This window comes from Ranitomeya imitator, chromosome 4 (genome assembly GCF_032444005.1).
Source record: "Ranitomeya imitator isolate aRanImi1 chromosome 4, aRanImi1.pri, whole genome shotgun sequence".
Lineage (NCBI taxonomy): Eukaryota > Metazoa > Chordata > Amphibia > Anura > Dendrobatidae > Ranitomeya > Ranitomeya imitator.
Window position 1 is genome coordinate 582377190 of NC_091285.1, and position 17832 is coordinate 582395021.

At 43.5% G+C, this 17832-nt stretch overlaps 1 protein-coding gene across 7 annotated transcripts in view; it reads left to right on the forward strand.

Moving 5' to 3' along the window:
• Positions 1-17520, forward strand: part of KIF23 (kinesin family member 23) — a 60100-nt gene extending 42580 nt beyond the window's left edge. The window contains exons 7-24 of one of the 7 annotated variants that reach the window (XM_069766437.1): positions 3739-3909; positions 4121-4153; positions 4372-4484; positions 4565-4686; positions 5752-5854; positions 7176-7255; positions 8013-8132; positions 8210-8369; positions 8449-8616; positions 10272-10429; positions 10518-10691; positions 11002-11184; positions 11603-11881; positions 14362-14595; positions 14878-14963; positions 15080-15161; positions 15266-15336; positions 16972-17520. In XM_069766437.1, coding sequence (XP_069622538.1) covers positions 3739-3909; positions 4121-4153; positions 4372-4484; positions 4565-4686; positions 5752-5854; positions 7176-7255; positions 8013-8132; positions 8210-8369; positions 8449-8616; positions 10272-10429; positions 10518-10691; positions 11002-11184; positions 11603-11881; positions 14362-14595; positions 14878-14963; positions 15080-15161; positions 15266-15336; positions 16972-16987 — 2353 coding nt within the window. In that variant the 3' untranslated portion in view covers positions 16988-17520. The remainder of the gene's footprint in view (positions 1-3738; positions 3910-4120; positions 4154-4371; positions 4485-4564; positions 4687-5751; positions 5855-7175; positions 7256-8012; positions 8133-8209; positions 8370-8448; positions 8617-10271; positions 10430-10517; positions 10692-11001; positions 11185-11602; positions 11882-14361; positions 14596-14877; positions 14964-15079; positions 15162-15265; positions 15337-16971) is intronic. The other 6 variants (XM_069766440.1, XM_069766439.1, XM_069766438.1 and 3 more) reach the window with 6 other exon arrangements.
• The last annotated feature ends 312 nt before the right edge of the window (positions 17521-17832 follow it).

Below are 17832 nucleotides of genomic sequence, written 5' to 3' on the forward strand. Positions count from 1 at the left end.
TTTTGCAGCTAAATATTTCACATTTTTGACTCCTCGGTTCAGTCACCTGCTGCCATTTTTCTACACCCCAGTTCTTGTATAGTTACGTGTAGTTGAGTCACTTGGCTTTGTTTCCCTGTTGACAGTAGATGGGTGTTGCTGCCAGTTCTGTGCTGATGACACTGCTGAATATCTTCCGATTTTAGAAGGGAAGTAAGCATAGTCTTTCATCAGCTGCACTAAAGTTCCTTGGCTGACCCTTGGGTCTCAACATTTTTTTTTGTGTGTTCCTTCAAAAGAGCTTGAACAGCACGTCTTGAAACCCCAGGCTGCTTTAAAACCTTTGCTCAGGAGAGACCTTGCTGATGTACTATAAGTACCTATAGTCTTGTTGCTGTGCTCAGTTTTTCACAACCTCCCTTCTGTAGCAGAGCTTGGCTGTTCGTCATTCATTTTTAAGCCTCCTTCAGGGCTGTTTCGGTTAATGACTGAGTTTCAACCTACAAAGAAAAATAATGATCAAATGATGATCACCCGTTTGGGGAAAAAAATGTAACCCTTACACCTGATTATAATTCTGCAAAATCCCTGACTTTGTGCAAGTGAGCCTAGTAGAACTGATGCTGTGTGGATATTGTATTTTTTTTTTTTTTTTGTCCTTTCATTGTATTTAATGTGTTGCAACCCCCCCTATGAATTGGTACAAACAGACTGGAAAAGAAAAAGAGGATTCCTGTACAAAACAGAATTCCGTATAATTACAGCCGTGGAACAGAAAAATAGTCTTTTCTGGCTATATAAGGCATCAGGAATGATTATCAGAAAATCAAGATGTAAGCAAATGCCAGAAGAGTGCTGGTATCAGGTCCTTAATGCTACAGGCTGAATGTGCAAAAGAAAAGCAAAACATACAGCAAAAATAGAACAAAATGTAACTACTGTAACAAGTCAGGAGCATGTCCACCCAAAGACCCCAGACCTTGTGAAATTTAGCTGGGCATCCTGTGCTTTGAAATATAGTGTTCTTGTATGAGATAGTAATATTAACCGGTACCTTCCATCTGCCGATTGTAGGGGTCTGTCAGCCACGCTGTGGAGAGCCATTGTTTTCCTGTCTAAGGGTACCGTCACACAGTGGCATTTTGATCGCTACGACGGCACGATTTGTGATGTTCCAGCGATATATCCGTGACGTTCCAGCGATATAGTTACGATCTCGCAGTGTCTGACACGCTCCTGCGATTAGGGACCCCGCTGAGTATCGTACGTCGTAGCAGATCGTTTGAAACTTTCTTTCGTCGTCTAGTGTCCCGCTGTGGCGGCATGATCGCATGGTGTAACAAAGGTGTGCACGATATTGTATACAATGTGCGCATAGTAACCAACGGCTTCTACATCGCACATACGTCATGAAATTATCGCTCCAGCGTCGTACATTGCAAAGTGTGACAGCAGTCTACGACGCTGGAGCGATATTGTTACGATGCTGGAGCGTCACGGATCGTGCCGTCGTAGCGATCAAAATGCCACTGTGTGACGGTACCCTTAGAACAAAGCTTCCTGAGAACGATAGAAGTGTGATGCTTCCATTGTTCTTTATGTAATAACCCCAGCTTTGGTTCCAACAAAGGAATAGGAGTAGACAATAGAGGACAGCTATCTAAAAACAGAAATCCAAAAAGAGGATACAAGGGGGTAAGACCATGTCTTATGCTGAAAATCGGCATGTAGAGAATGGCAATTGTCACTCTGCGGAAGGTGTCCTGCCCATGTTGTGTACACTAACAGGAGTCAAGTTTGAATAAAAAATATAAAGCTCAATCAGCTTCTTGTTAATTGCCAGCGAGACCACAAGATGTGAACTAATCCCATCCTGAAAGTCCTCTGTGACATCAATGAGGAATTGGGTGTATCCATATCTCCTCCACTGGCATCAGGTAAGAACTAGTGATGAGCGAGTGTACTCGTTGCTCGGGTGATCTGAGTATTTGTTAGTGTTCGGAGATTACGTTTTCATCGCAGCTGAATGATTTACAGCTACTAGCCAGGCTGAGTACATGTGGGGGTTGCCTGGTTGCTAGGGAATCCCCACATGTACTCAGGCTGGCTAGTAGCTGTAAATCATTCAGCTGCGACGAAAATTTAATCTCTGAATGCTAACAAATACTCGGGAGACCCCCCGAGCAACGAGTACACTCGCTCATCACTAGTAATAACCAATCTTGGCCGACAAATGTGTCTTGACTCCTCTAGTGTCCTGGGATCAAAAAGTGCCAATGTAGGAGGATGGTGAGAGAGCTGGTGGGTGCAGTGCCCTGTGCATTCAAGGCATGGCTCGGCCTAAACATGCCTGCAACTGTGCAAAAGAGCAAAGTACATGAATAATGTACACCTTACACACAAGCCATGGTCCATAAACCGCTTACAACATGGCAAAGATATATCGCTATTGGTCAGGAGAAAAGCACCAACACATTTCCAAGGCATTATATGTACTATTCGAACACTGAAGATATCATCAAGTAGTAGTTGAAATTTGGCCCAATAGTGACTTTACCTTGAACTGTGCATCTCTCAAAAATTGTTGAAAAGAAAAAAAAAGTTGTTCCAGGAGTCTGAGACTGAGAAGAGGCCTACAGCAACATTGTAGGAGCTGCTGGAATTTCTGGCAAGTACTGGTTGTGTACTAAATATTCTATGTCTGGCCTGTGGGTGGGGTGACAACCTAAGCCGCCTCTTATTAATAATAACATTCAGGCCCAGCTATTTTTGCCAAAACTTACATCAAGTTTGCCACAAGCATGCTGGAATGAGGGTTTTAGTCAAGGTGAAGTGAATTATGAACAGTTCTAAATGCCCGTCAGTTTTGTACCTAAACCTTCCGACCTCTGCTATGAAGACAGGATCTTCATCTTTGACCACGACAACAACCCTAAGCATACCTCCAAATCAACAAAAGAATGGCTTTGCTTGTGAGCAGGCCCTCACTCCTTTTGGTATCTGAGTTATACATTATCTCTGTCTGTACATGTCCCCACTGAAATATAAAGTGCTGCTGAATATGTTGGCGCTATAGAAGTAAAAAATTATTTTAAAGTCAAAGTTTTGATATTTCCCAGCCAGAAGCCAGACTTGAATCCAATTGACAATCGGTGGGTGACCTGAAGAGGGCGCTGTGCACAGGAGATGCCCTCGCAGTCTGACCAATATAAAGCTACTGCAATGAAGAATGGGCAAAGGCTGCCCGTTCTAGATGTGCCGTGCTGGTTTTTGTGTGACAAAATGCAGCATTGCTATCAGGGATTTGTAGATGTTTTTCATATCCACTGTACAACTTCTGAGCACTCAACCAACTATGCGGTCAAGGATGCTGAGCAGTAATATATTTAGGATCCAGGACTCTTAGACTCCTCTTCCTTCACTGTTGGTCGCTTAATAGGAGGGCGAGCGGATCTGGGCCTCACACGCACGCACGCACACACGCACACACACACACGCTCAGATCGGTCATTAACATCAAGGAAGGAGGCGATTTAGGTTCAAGAATTGTTGCTTTAATGCTGTTTTGAAGGTAAAGGCTGGTCACATCAAATAATGGTTTGGTTTAGATTTCTTATGTTCATTCACTTTGCATTTTATTCATCAAAATAAACGAACACTTGTATTTTTTTTAAAATCATTCTTATTTTGTAGCGTTTCTTCCACACCCACCGAAGGCTTTTCTGTATGTTTAATTTTTTTTTCTCTTGCATTATACAGGCAGAAACTAGAACCCGAATTTGCAGATATGATTAATATTGAAGATGGATGCAAAGTAGCAGAAGTTGATGAAGACAGTGTATACAGTATCTTTGTGTCCTATATTGAAATCTACAATAATTACATATATGATCTTCTGGAGGAGGTTCCTATAGATCCAATTAAACCAAAGTAAGGGAAATATTAAAAAAATAAAAAAAATTCCGTTGTTCTTGCTGCTTGTAGCTTTTGTTATAGGGTTCGAAAGAAACAAGCTTTGGTAATCTTTTTTTTTTTTTTTTTTTTTTTTTTTACCCTCATCAGTAAGCTATTGCAAAAGGCAAAATGTTGTACGTAAGCAATGGATCATAAAGACGGTAACCTGTTGCTATTCCTTCATTAGGTGGAACACGCCAGGAAAGAATGCAGAGTTTATGTATGTTTGTATTACATAGCTTTTGCCTTGTTACCCAGCTCTGCCCGATTCCCTAGTTTCGTAGACCCTGCTAGAAATAATTTTCCTAATAACTCGTGTCTGTATGATTTTGCATAATCCTGCATGTGGCATCCTTGGCTCCTCACGCTTCCGTAGCAGTTTTTTTTTTTCCTTCCCTGTCCTGCTCGCTCATGCTGACTAATTCCCTTCGTTTTTAGACCACCGCAGTCCAAGATTTTGCGTGAAGACCAGAACCACAATATGTATGTTGCTGGGTGCACTGAAGTTGAAGTTAAAACAACCGAAGAGGCCTTTGATGTCTTCTGGAGAGGTGGGCACTTTCGTCTGCAGTACAGATTTATTTTCAGAAGTGGAGAAATGTGAAATATGTATCTAAATCTGCTTCACCAGGTCAGAAGAGAAGACGAATTGCAAACACACAGCTAAACCGTGAGTCCAGCCGATCCCACAGTGTATTCATCATAAAGTTGGCACAAGCCCCACTTGATGCTGATGGTGATAATGTTTTGCAGGTAATCTAATTTTAATAAATGTTACATTTGAACGTTTATAGAACTTATCCTTTTATTACAAGACTTGTCCCTATGGTGATTCAAATCAGATTGTTGGAAATAATTTGGTTCCCTCTCATCTTTGTTCCATTGTATTTTATTTTTCCTGTTTAGGTGCTGTATAATACACCACCTTCAACTGGTAATAATGTTATCCAGTTAGAATCACCATTGATAGTGTAAAATTCTTTAAAAGGCAATCTGTCAGCACAAAATGACCCAGCCAAGCACTGGTGCTCATTGCTCCTCTGGTGTGGCTAAACAATTTAGTGCACCTTTCTAGTGATGAGCTAGTATACTCTGTACTCGGAGATTTTCCGAGCACGCTCGGGGGTCCTCTGAGAATTTGTAAGTACTCGGAGATTTAGTTTTCATCGCCGCATCTGAATGATTTACATCTGTTAGCCAGCTTGATTACATGTGGGGATTCCCTAGCAACCAGGCAACCCCCACATGTACTTATGCCTGGTAACAGATGTAAATCCTTCAGCTGCGGCGCAGAAAAATAAATCTGAGTTACAAATACTCGGAGGACATCCGAGCGTGCTCGGAAAATCTCCGAGTACCGAGTATATTCGCTCATCACTACACCTTTCCTCTTGTTTTCCATCTGTCTCCACCTTCCTATTCTTCCATTAACCCCTGTGGATTTAGCTAATCTAGAGAAAGATGGAAATCAATGGAAAACAAGAAACTGGGAAGGTGTACTCAACGATTTGGCCACACCAAGGCGGTATCGAGCTCCTGTGCTTGAACAGTCATTATGTGCTGAGGCACACATGTAAGAGTAAGGTAAATAAGCACGTGTCTGCTACACTTAATTCATTGTGGTGTCAATGCAATAATAATCTCCAGATCTACCACTGGCAGAACTGTATTGGACATTGTGCAAATTACCTTGTAAGTGTAGAATCAATTATCGTACATTTGCTTTTCACGTCTGGTTAAAAAAGTGTATAATTTGTTTAACATTAGAAAGTTACATTTTAAGTCTCCAGTCTTTCTGCCTTCCCCTCTACTCTCAAGGAAAAGGAGCAGGTATCACTCAGTCAACTCTCACTTGTTGATCTAGCTGGAAGTGAGAGAACAAACCGCACAAAGGCAGAGGGTAGCAGGCTACGTGAAGCAGGTACAGTATATAAGAGCTAAAAATCATGAACACACACACACACACACACACATACACACACACACACACACACACACACACACACACACACACACACACACACACACACACACACACACACACAGTACTCCACTTTTGTGACCCAAATTATGATGAATTTGCAGTCTACACGCCGCTGTGCCCCTTCTCAGTGAAGCTCCTAGGACTAGCCTAAAATCACCAAAAGTAGCAACATGTTTGCTGGTCTAAGGCCATGTTCACACGATCCTTTTTTTCATGCGGAATTGCCGCGATTTTCCATGCAGGGTACATTACATTGTACCCTATGGAAAACAGGAACTGCTGTGCCCACAATGCGGAAAAATAAAAAAAAAAAAGCCGCGCTGAATAGCTGCGGGAAAAAAGAAGTACCATGTCACTTCTTTTTTCGGAGCCGCAGCGGTTCTGCACCCATTGACCTCCATTGTGAGGTCAAACCCGCAGTAAAACCCGCAGATGAAAAAAATATCTGCGGGTTTTACTGCGGTTTGTTGTGCAGAACGCTGCAGCAGGAAGTGCGGGGAAGCGGGCGGAAGTGCGTGGGCGGAGTGTGGCTGCCCCCCCGTGCTCCGAACCCACCGCCCCGTGCTCCGATGCCCCCCACCCAGTGCTCCGATGCCCCCCCCCCCCCCCCCCGTGCCCTAATCTCCCCCCCCCCCCCCGCCTTATACTTACCCGGTGTCCGTCTGGCCGTGTTCTCCCTGGGCGCCGCCATCTTGCAAAATGGTGGGCGCATGCGCAGTGCGCCCGCCGAATCTGCCGGCCAGCAGATTCGTTCCAAAGTGCATTTTGATCACTGAGATATCTCAGTGATCAAAATAAAAAAAAATAGTAAATGACACCCCCCCCCCCCTTTTGTCACCCCCATAGGTAGGGACAATAAAAAAAATTAAGAATTTTTTTTTTTTTTTTTCCCACTAAGGTTAGAATAGGGGTAGGGTTAGGGTATTTTCAGCCATTTTAACCCTAAAAAAACTTCCTAGAAAACACACAGGCTCTGCATAGAAAACTGCATCAAAAAAAGGATCAAAAAACGCATCAAAAAAAGGACCTGCGTTTTCTGCCAAGAGCTGCAGTTTTTTAAAAAACAGTCCTGAAAAAAAGATGGAAATCAGGAACGTGTGAACATACCCTAAGAGTTGTTCAAAAATTTTGCAACAATTTTACGGAATTCCTGGATGAATCGGGGTCCTCCTTTTTTTTTTTTTTTTTCACACAAGTGTAAATTATAGGATGACTCCTCTTGACAAGCGTAACCTGTTGTCTTTATATTTACCCCTAGGGAATATAAACCAATCCCTTATGACTTTAAGAACTTGTATTGAGGCTCTACGAGAGAACCAGTTGTGCGGAACCAATAAGGTGATTGACTTATTCTTCATGAAATCTGACAATTTTATCATCACTACCTCCACGAGTTTTAACTCTTAAAGGGCTTGTGCAGGCATGGGATGAAAGTCTGAGGGCAATCTGAATGAATTAACACCGGAAAATAGGCAGCAGTATTTACCTGTCAAAGTCACAAACTAAAGCCCTATCAGGATTTAGCAAACCCACTTACTAAAGATGGAGGCAACGAGCAAAGTACTGATGATACAACCTGCTAATTTATTGGGGTGTCTATTACTTTGTATTAAAATGGCACACAGAGTTTGCATAGAGCGCTGGTCACACGTAGTGCTGTTAATTATTGAAAGAATTTTAATTCCTCTGTGGATTTGCTTTTAATTTGTCCATATGGATGCAGTGCTCACAATGACAGTATTCTTCGGTATTTCCGGTAAAAGCGGGCTGTCACGTGACCGTAAGTAAGCAATTTGCATACTTGCGGTTACATGCCAACTCAATGTGCTCTACCTCTCTATAAAAGTGCACTGAGAGAACAAGCACTTCTAGTCGGAAGTGTGCAAATCACACGCTGTCAGGATTCAGAAGTCTCCCGTCACGTGGTGGCTACAGACGTTCATAGTCTGGACAATGCCTGTGCTCTACCCACTGCTGTAAGCCTTGCTGAGTATTTTGGTAGGCTCCCTGTAACTGTTTAGCCGTGAAGAAATAAAAATATAAGCTTTCTTGAGTTCCTTCCATTCTGTTTCATTTTTATTCCTCTTATTTCCAGATGGTCCCTTATCGAGACTCTAAGTTAACTCATCTCTTCAAGAATTATTTTGATGGAGAAGGGAAGGTTCGAATGATAGTTTGTGTTAATCCCAAAGCTGATGACCACGAAGAGAGCCTAGTACGTCTTGGAGTGTAGGCTTCTTATTTGGAAGACTTTGTCATTGTCTCTTATGATGTTTCTTATGCATTTAACAGCAAGTTATGCGATTTGCTGAGATGACTCAAGAAGTTGAAGTTGCGCGACCTGTAGACAGACCGATCTGTGGCCTCACTCCTGGACGGCGCTACAGGAACCAAGCATTTAAAGAAGAACTTACTCGTAGGCTGGAGGACCGTGGTGGTCCTGTCAATGGAGGCAAGTGCAGTCTCCTTGGGTGGGTTCTATAGTTGGTCTTCTGTGCTTTTTCTAAAGTTTTTCCCCTTTGTTTCCATAGAGCCTGATGAGCAGGCAGTAATAGAGATGCTTATTCAAAGCTTCCCTCCTATTCCATCCTGTGAGCTTCTCGATGCCAATGATGAACACACTCTTCCCCGGCTTATTGAGGCCCTTGAGAAACGACGCCGTATTCGCCAAATGATGGCTGAAGAATTCAACAAGAATGGTGAGATGGTGACCATCTATTTGCACATTTTCCTGTATACAGGTCCTTCTCAAAAAATTAGCATATAGTGTTAAATTTCATTATTTACCATAATGTAATGATTACAATTAAACTTTCATATATTATAGATTAATTATCCACCAACTGAAATTTGTCAGGTCATTTTTTTGTTTTAATACTGATGATTTTGGCATACAACTCCTGATAACCCAAAAAACCTGTCTCAATAAATTAGCATATTTCACCCATCCAATCAAATAAAAGTGTTTTTTAATAACAAACAAAAAAACCAACAAATAATAATGTTCAGTTATGCACTCAATACTTGGTCGGGAATCCTTTGGCAGAAATGACTGCTTCAATGCGGCGTGGCATGGAGGCAATCAGCCTGTGACACTGCTGAGATGTTATGGAGGCCCAGGATGCTTCAATAGCGGCCTTAAGCTCATCCAGAGTGTTGGGTCTTGCGTCTCTCAACTTTCTCTTCACAATATCCCACAGATTCTCTATGGGGTTCAGGTCAGGAGAGTTGGCAGGCCAATTGAGCACAGTAATACCATGGTCAGTAAACCATTTACCAGTGGTTTTGGCACTGTGAGCAGGTGCCAGGTCGTGCTGAAAAATGAAATCTTCATCTCCATAAAGCATTTCAGCCGATGGAAGCATGAAGTGCTCCAAAATCTCCTGATAGCTAGCTGCATTGACCCTGCCCTTGATGAAACACAGTGGACCAACACCAGCAGCTGACATGGCACCCCACACCATCACTGACTGTGGGTACTTGACACTGGACTTCAGGCATTTTGGCATTTCCTTCTCCCCAGTCTTCCTCCAGACTCTGGCACCTTGATTTCCGAATGACATGCAAAATTTGCTTTCATCAGAAAAAAGTACTTGGGACCACTTAGCAACAGTCCAGTGCTGCTTCTCTGTAGCTCAAAAGTGGCTTTACCTGGGGAATGCGGCACCTGTAGCCCATTTCCTGCACACGCCTGTGCACGGTGGCTCTGGATGTTTCCACATCAGACTCAGTCCACTGCTTCCTCAGGTTCCCCAAGGTCTGGAATCGGTCCTTCTCCACAATCTTCCTCAGGGTCCGGTCTCCTCTTCTCGTTGTACAGCGTTTTCTGCCACATTGTTTCCTTCCAACATACTTACCATTGAGGTGCCTTGATACAGCACTCTGGGAACAGCCTATTTGTTGAGAAATTTCTTTCTGGGTCTTACCCTCTTGCTTGAGGGTGTCAATGATGGCCTTCTTGACATCTGTCAGGTCGCTAGTCTTACCCATGATGGGGGTTTTGAGTAATGAACCAGGCAGGGAGTTTATAAAAGCCTCAGGTATCTTTTGCATGTGTTTAGAGTTAATTAGTTGATTCAGAAGATTAGGGTAATAGGTCGTTTAGAGAACCTTTTCTTGATATGCTAATTTATTGAGACAGGTTTTTTGGGTTATCAGGAGTTGTATGCCAAAATCATCAGTATTAAAACAATAAAAGACCTGACAAATTTCAGTTGGTGGATAATGAATCTATAATATATGAAAGTTTAATTGTAATCATTACATTATGGTAAATAATGAAATTTAACACCTATATGCTAATTTTTTGAGAAGGACCTGTATATGCAAATCTTTTATACATGGTTGCCTTCAGTTACCTCCTTCAGAGCCATGCTTCAAGACGTTAATGGTTTCGTGGCCGCAAAGGAGAATATAGCCCAAGGCCGAATGACAGAAAAGGAGAGGGCTATAGTGTCTCAAAAAGCTGAAATAGAGCGACTAGAAAAGAAAGTGAAGACTCTGGAGTACAAAGTGAGTGTGCTGACCTCAAATTCTTTCGTATCGTTTATTTGCTTTTTGGGATTCAGTTTCCCCTATACTTTTCTATATGCATTTACAGATTGATGTCCTGGAGAAAACAACCACCATCTATGAAGATGAAAAGCGCACTTTACAGCACGACCTAGAGTCACACCAACAGAAGCTGCAGCGTCAGCTGTCTGACAAGAGGCGGCTAGAAGCCCGGCTACAGGGCATGGAAACACAAAATGCTATGAAATGGGAGAAGGAATGTGTGAGTGCCTTTCTACCTAGACTGTAATGTCCACAAACTATAAGTTCATTGCATTGCAGGTTTACATGCTGTGCGCCTATAGATGCACATCTACTGACGCTTACAAGACTGTGTAGCAGGGCCATATGAAGTGACTTGCATTTATCCACAATTGACATTTGTCTTTGAGGGGTTCTCACAGAGCTCCTGTCCACATGTTGTGCATGGAGCTGCCGTACAGAGACAGCCCCTCTACTGGTGTGGTGTAGTCAGTTTTCTAATTCTACAGTTCCATTCTAATGTTTTATTCCTTTTATTTTATTATACACAGGAGCGCCGCGTGGCTGCCAAGCAGCTGGAAATGCAGAATAAACTGTGGGTGAAAGATGAAAAGTTAAAACAGCTGAAAGCAATTGTAACAGAAACCAAAGGCGACAGACCAGAGAGGCCGTCTAGAGAGAGGGACAGAGAGCCGAAGACCCCCATCAGATCCATCTCTCCCTCTCCTGTACCTGTATGTGTCATTTGGAGTTGATATGGTGATGGGTTTATGGGCACATGTCTGATCTGGGAATTGATTGCATGTAGGGGGTTGTCACTGTCTGTCTGCATTTTGCTCACTGCTGGGTATATACATAACTATTGTATTTCTTTTTTTACTCCATCTGTATACAATAACACTTCAACATGCACTTGTTTTGTACAAGGTTTGTTCAGGATTTCTCATGTTCACTTGGTGAGTTTTCTTCAGAAAGGAGAAGGATGGCAATACTCTGCGTACAAACAGGGATCGGAGTCACTCCGAGTGTTACACGACAGAGCTCCCCATTATTACTTCAGTCCAGCTTCTACATTGCTAGGGGCATGGTTTATCGGCCATAGCTATATTTCTCATGTCTAATATTGATCTAATCTGTCTCTGGTTTCTTTAGTTCCCTGGTAACCCTGTTTCTCAGCCTCCCCACCACAATGCTACCCCTTCTCGATTACACCTGCACAGGCGTTCAGAGTCCTGCGGCAGCATATCCGTGGCCTCCTGCGTGTCACAGTGGGAGCAGAAAACTCCACAGCACAAACCAGAAAGCAAGATGCGCCCTGACCGCAGGCGGTGGGAGCCAGAGTCAGCTAGGAAGTATAATGCAGCAGAGGACAGGCCAGGTTATCAGGCATCCATGGCGCAGGCAGATCTAGAAGAGGATCAGTGTCTCAGGGTTAGTGAGGCTTTCTGTATTGACGATGACTGTCCTCATGCGAGACTGCTCCACGTAAAATCTTGCGTTACATAGAGTATTTAGCTTTGAGGCCGATTTTGCTGATAATAAACCTTTTAATGTCTGCCATGCTGCTTTCAGTGCTTGTGTAAGACATGCTGCTGGGCTAAAACTGAGCGAAGGGACCTGCTGAAGGCACGGGGTGGCGGCTCGCAGTTCTGCCTCGCTGCTCGTAAAGAAATGGATTTCTGAATCTGGTCTGTGCACAGGAGACAGCAGATGGAGCCTACCGTTAGGCTATGTGCACATGTTCAGGATTTTTTGCGTTTTTTTTTTTCCGCGATAAAAACGCTTAAACGCATACATATGCATCCCATCATTTATAATGCATTCCGCAATTTTTGTGCATATTTTTTTTTTCCACCGAAAAAAACCCAAAACAAAACAAAAAAACGCATTTCGGTAAAAAACGCAGCATGTTAATTAATTTTGCAGTTTTTTTTTTTTTTTTTTTTTGCAGATTTCCCACTATATTATTGCATTGGGAATCTCCGGAAAAAAACGCAAAAAATCCGCAAAAAAAATGCATGCGGATTTCTTGCAGAAAATGTCCGGCTTTGTTCAGAAATTTTCTGCAAGAAATCTTGACGTGTGCACATAGCCTTAGGTAGACCAATTTATTCACGATCTGTCCATCAGTTTGTAATACTTCTTCTTGTTTGAGCATCCATGCTGCCGCAAAAGCTCCAACCTGGGGCAATATCTACTGAAAAGCCACTCGCCATTCACAGATCCATTTCATGTAGTATTATTGTAGTTTGCACATAGATAACCAGGCAACACAACTTAAAAGCGGTTATCCATGGTTTTTCTTTTGTTTTTTTTAACTATGGGCCTTAAAATTAACGGGTAGTTGCTAACTACCTGCCTATTGTTCGCGGTGCCAGTAAAGCCATCACCGACAGGCGATTCGAGTGCTCCGGGTAACCCGAGCAGCTCTTCTTTGTCTGAGCTGCTGTTGATAGATGTGACTTCTGACGTCCTGCTAAATGACAGCTGGCATCAATCAGTATGACGTCCACAATCACGCCCCATCAACACAAGCCGGTGACAGCTCTGTGCAGGGCGCAACCGGCAGGTTGGTACCTAGCAACTCCATGCCTGTTAGTTCTTAGGCACATTGTACAAATAAATCTTCCTGGACATTCCCTTTAAGAATAAATGTGATCAATATGGTGCAAAATGGAGATCCTTGATGGTTTATAACACTTTTAGATCGCACCACTAGGACTTTCCTGACCAGCGTTGGCTTCTTTCGGTTGTGACATAACGTAATTGAGTATTTGTTCCGAAAGGTGCTTTTGCATCATGAGCCGCCATGTTTCCTGTGGTTTCATTGGTCAGCCTTGGCTATGTGCTGTTGGTAGGAAAGGTCATTTACATTTTTCTGTTCCAAAATGAATTCAATACTAATAGATCTCTCCTGTGACCATTTTTTTATGTCACCATTCATTGTGTGTAAAACCTCCAGTGGGTCTGTAGCCTTGTTATTGCAAACTACTATGCAGCCAAAATGTCTTATTTTGGAGAACATTTCCCCTGCGCTTCTACCCCCTCACCCCACAAGTGCTGTATAATGGTCTTGTTTGCATGTGAGGTACAGTTCTAGCTGCCATAACCTGCCCTCCATTGTAGAGGATGCACAGCGCAGTGGGGTCTCACTCCGCTCATCACATCCCTCTTCCCTGCTTTGCTTTTATTCTAACCAATTACAATGGTGCATGCTAAATTATGTTATTGTAAGCCATGATTTACAGAAGGACAAAGCAGTTCAGCAGGCCTGATCAATGGGGACGAGTCTACTACTGGGAAACCACAAATGGCTGTCACAGAAGGCAAATTATATGATCTTTACAGCCAAAAACATCCCTGTTAGGAGTGACCCCGCTCAGGCATTTCCTGACAGCTATCTTGATAATCCACAATGGCTGTATGCATTAGGTCAATCTGCCGAATCACAGATTTTCTGCCAGAATGGCATATCTAATGTCTACATGGGCCTCCGAATAGTTACCATTCCTAACCCTCTGCTGTGCCGGAGATGTGTGGCAGGGGCATTCATATGTCGCCATGCAGCCTCAGCTAAGCTTACATTTCCATAGAGGAGTTATAGGAGATGATTTTGAAGTATGTGATTTTTAATTGTGCTTTTGTATTTTTTTTATGGAAAAAAAAACCAACCTCCCAGATGTGGGCATAAAAATGGGTTTTCAAGATGGCATAGCAGTTTCCTGCCACTAGAGGGAGCTTTACAGTACATGTATTAGAGTCTGAGCCCATTATTTCAGCATGCCATTAGCTCTTAGGCTCCCTCTAGTGGTGGCTGCGGGTATCTGCATCAGGCCTGTTGACTGCTTTGTCTTTTCACTCTCAATTTGGTCACTGATTCTCTGTATGATTTGGTTTTTAATCTTGCTTAGAACGTTCCCCCAGTGCACTCCAGACACCGTCGCTCTCGCTCGGCAGGGGCAGAGAGATGGGTAGACCATAAGCCGTCCGGTAGTGTGGAGACGGAGACGGTCATGCAGCCTCATGTCCCCAACGCCATCAAAGTATCAGTTGCCAGCGAAAAGGCGCTGGCAAAGTGTGATAAGTACATGCTGACACACCAGCAGCTGGCCTCGGATGGGGAGATGGAAACTAAACTGATTAAGGTAACTATCTGATTGTGAGGGATCAAAATGGGGGGTCAGCGGGTATTTACACGTCATTGTCTGGACGCTGAACAGCAGGGTTTGTAAATTGTACCGAAAGGTGCCCATAGTTACCAGGGCGGAGCGGGCCAACTTCTCTGGGTGCAGAACCTTCTCCGCTCAGCTGACACCGTATGTGTGCGGAGTGTTACTTCTCCCTTCTGTGTCACGGTGTGGTGTGCACATGATGGTGACCGTCTGCTAATATCTGGGCTTATGGCTAGTCTTTCCTCCAACTTTCAGGGTGACGTTTTCCGGACGCGAGGGGGAGGTCAGTCCGTGCAATTTACTGACATCGAGACCCTCCGGCAAGAATCCCCTCCTGGCAGGTGAGTTTCTGCATTTTGCCATCCTGCAGGTATAAACATGAATGTGGACGCCACAAACCTAATCTCGTGGTGTGGAAATGACTGTTTTTACTAACATGGTATTTACACTCTCATAGCCGCAAACGCAGGTCTTCTGGCTCCAACCAGCCCCCACAGGTGGAGAACACGGATTCTGTGTGGACAGATGTGGAAACCAGAGTATGTATGACTATATCTTGCGGATCTGTACATGCCTCACGTGATCGCGGCTTTCACTCTAGTCATAGGTGTAATGTCAGTAACCACTTCCTCTGGTTTTGCAGTGTTCTCTTGCCATGGAAATGAGGGCTGGATCCAACTTGGGACCTGGCTACCAACATCACGCTATTCCTAAGTAAGTTGCTGCTTTATTGCCCACGTCCTAAACCCTGACCAAACCCAGTATGTTGTGTAACTGCTCAGTTACTGTCCAGCATTGCCCTTTGCCTGATGGGCCAGGTCTACACTGTGCTATAAGCTGCTGTCGTAATTGTCATCTGTACGTTCTCTGCCTGGTCAGCACGCCTGCAAATCAAGCTGTAGTAAGAAGCAAACAAAACAGATTTATTTTTTATTTTGTTGCTGCCAATTTAGAGCTTCATCCTCTGAGCTAATGGTGAGATGGTCGAAAAGGTTATTGAAGTGGGTCTGACAGCTTAATATGACGCCCGGTACAACAGGTCCTTACTTTTAGTAGCTAGAAAGACAGACAAAATGTTGTGCTGTTTGGCTGTACGGACTGGAAAGTTTTGCAAAAAAGAAAAAAATTAAAATCTTAATTGTCCTCCTATGCTCTATTCCCTGCATGAGTCATCTTTAGAACTACAATCCTACATCACTGCAAAGTCCCTGGCCTGAGGGAGGAGCGGAGCAGCTGGTCAGGAGTTGCAGAGCTGCAGCTGTGCAGCCAGGGACTTTGCCGTGATCTAGTATTGTAGTTCTAATGATGAATCATGCAGAGAATATAGACTTCCTGTTTCTGGGTTTTGCGTCTGGAGGAGAGAAGGTTTTTCCACCAACATAGAAGAGGATTCTTTACTGTTAGGGCAATGAGAATCTGGAATTGCTTGCCTGAGGAGGTGGTGACGGCGAACTCAGTCGAGGGGTTCAAGAGAGGCCTGGATGTCTTCCTGGAGCAGAACAATATTGTATCATACAATTATTAGGTTCTGTAGAAGGACGTAGATCTGGGGATTTATTATGATGGAATATAGGCTGAACTGGATGGACAAATGTCTTTTTTCGGCCTTACTAACTATGTTACTATGTTACATAAAACTCGGAAGGAATCGGGTAGTAAGTTTTCATTCACATGGTCTCAGACCTAAGCTGCGTACCCGCCTGTGTATTCAGGACAGAGGGCGGTGGCAGCGCTGTCCTCATCAATACTCCAGATTATACCTCGTCTATTCTCATCGCTTCTATCCACAAAGTGGTATCGTTGTTTGGTTAATATGGCTACAGGCCGGTAGCTGTGATACGCTGCAGGCACATTGGGCAGCATTTTATGCTGGCAGGTCTGGTTTTAAAGATGTACTGGATTTATAAAACATGGCTGCTTTCCTCTAGAATCTGTTCCACATCAGTCCACAGCTTGTCTGGTATTGTAACTCTGCCACATTCACTTTAATAGAGCTTAGGTGCTGCATCAAAACGCATGGGCAAGTGCAGTCATGGTTATAGGGACAGAGGCCATGTTTTGTGATTCTTATCAACCCTTTTAATCTCAGGCCTTTAACATTTATCCTGCGCTTGGTGATTAACAGGGACAATGTCACTCTACAAGAATCCCTTGAATTACCAGTGAACGTTGTAATTAGAAAAACTGGATCCAGAGTCCATTAGTAAAGTCGTTTAATGATGGTCCTATCTGTTCTAGATGAGGCCCATGATGCCGATGTGTTCCTGGCCCCGTGGCCCTTTCCCATCACACTTCTTACAATACCGGTGTGCAGGTAGACATAGAATTAATATTCCCTCTTATTTCTAGGCGCAGAAAACCTTGAATGCCGATAAAGGTTCACGATGGACCGTGTTCAGCTCCAAGACACCAGGGCGGTCAGGCTTCTGTGTGCACATAGAAGAAACCGGAAGAAACTTCTTTTTTAGCAAGCTGATACATGAGGCTGTTGACTCTGCCTGCCCACCCTGAGTTTACTACCTGGCAGACTGTATTTTCTCTACACCCCCCCCCCCCCCTTTTTTATACCATTTTGCCGCGTGTATTTTATGCAACCTTTCATGAGCTCCAATCCTTTATCCCGGCACATACAGCTTTGGCGTTTGACCCAGACTGTAGACAAGTTTCTAAACTTGGTCATGAAAGGGTTTTATCTTTATTTTCTTTGTCTTGCTGCTGTTTCCCAAGTAGCAAAATGCACTTTACCAAAACTGTTCAACTAAAAACACTGTGTATTTAATATATTCCAAGTATTGTACATGAATCCTAACGTCGGTGGGAGCTGGGAGCCAATTTTCTGACGGCACACAGGCTGGTAGTGAGGATTTAATAAACTTTCAGTGGCTTCCATAACAACATTTTAGGCTTTGTGAATTTTCCTGATGTACTCAAAGCAGCTGAAGAGATGACACTGGACAATATTCTGTAAGCTTCCATCCTTAGATTGGTAAAACCAGGCAATGTCCTGTGCGCGGGTTATATGATTAGAAAGCGACACCAGGAAATCTGCCAATGGTTACACTACAGGAATGGGCAGGAATGACCGTAGTGTGCAGGAAATCTTCACTGAATCGTATGTAATTGCACCCTACCACCAGTAGAGGAGGGTATTGCTGCGTGCTTTACATTGTGTTTTTTTTTTTTTTTCTTCTTGAATTCTTTTAACTAATG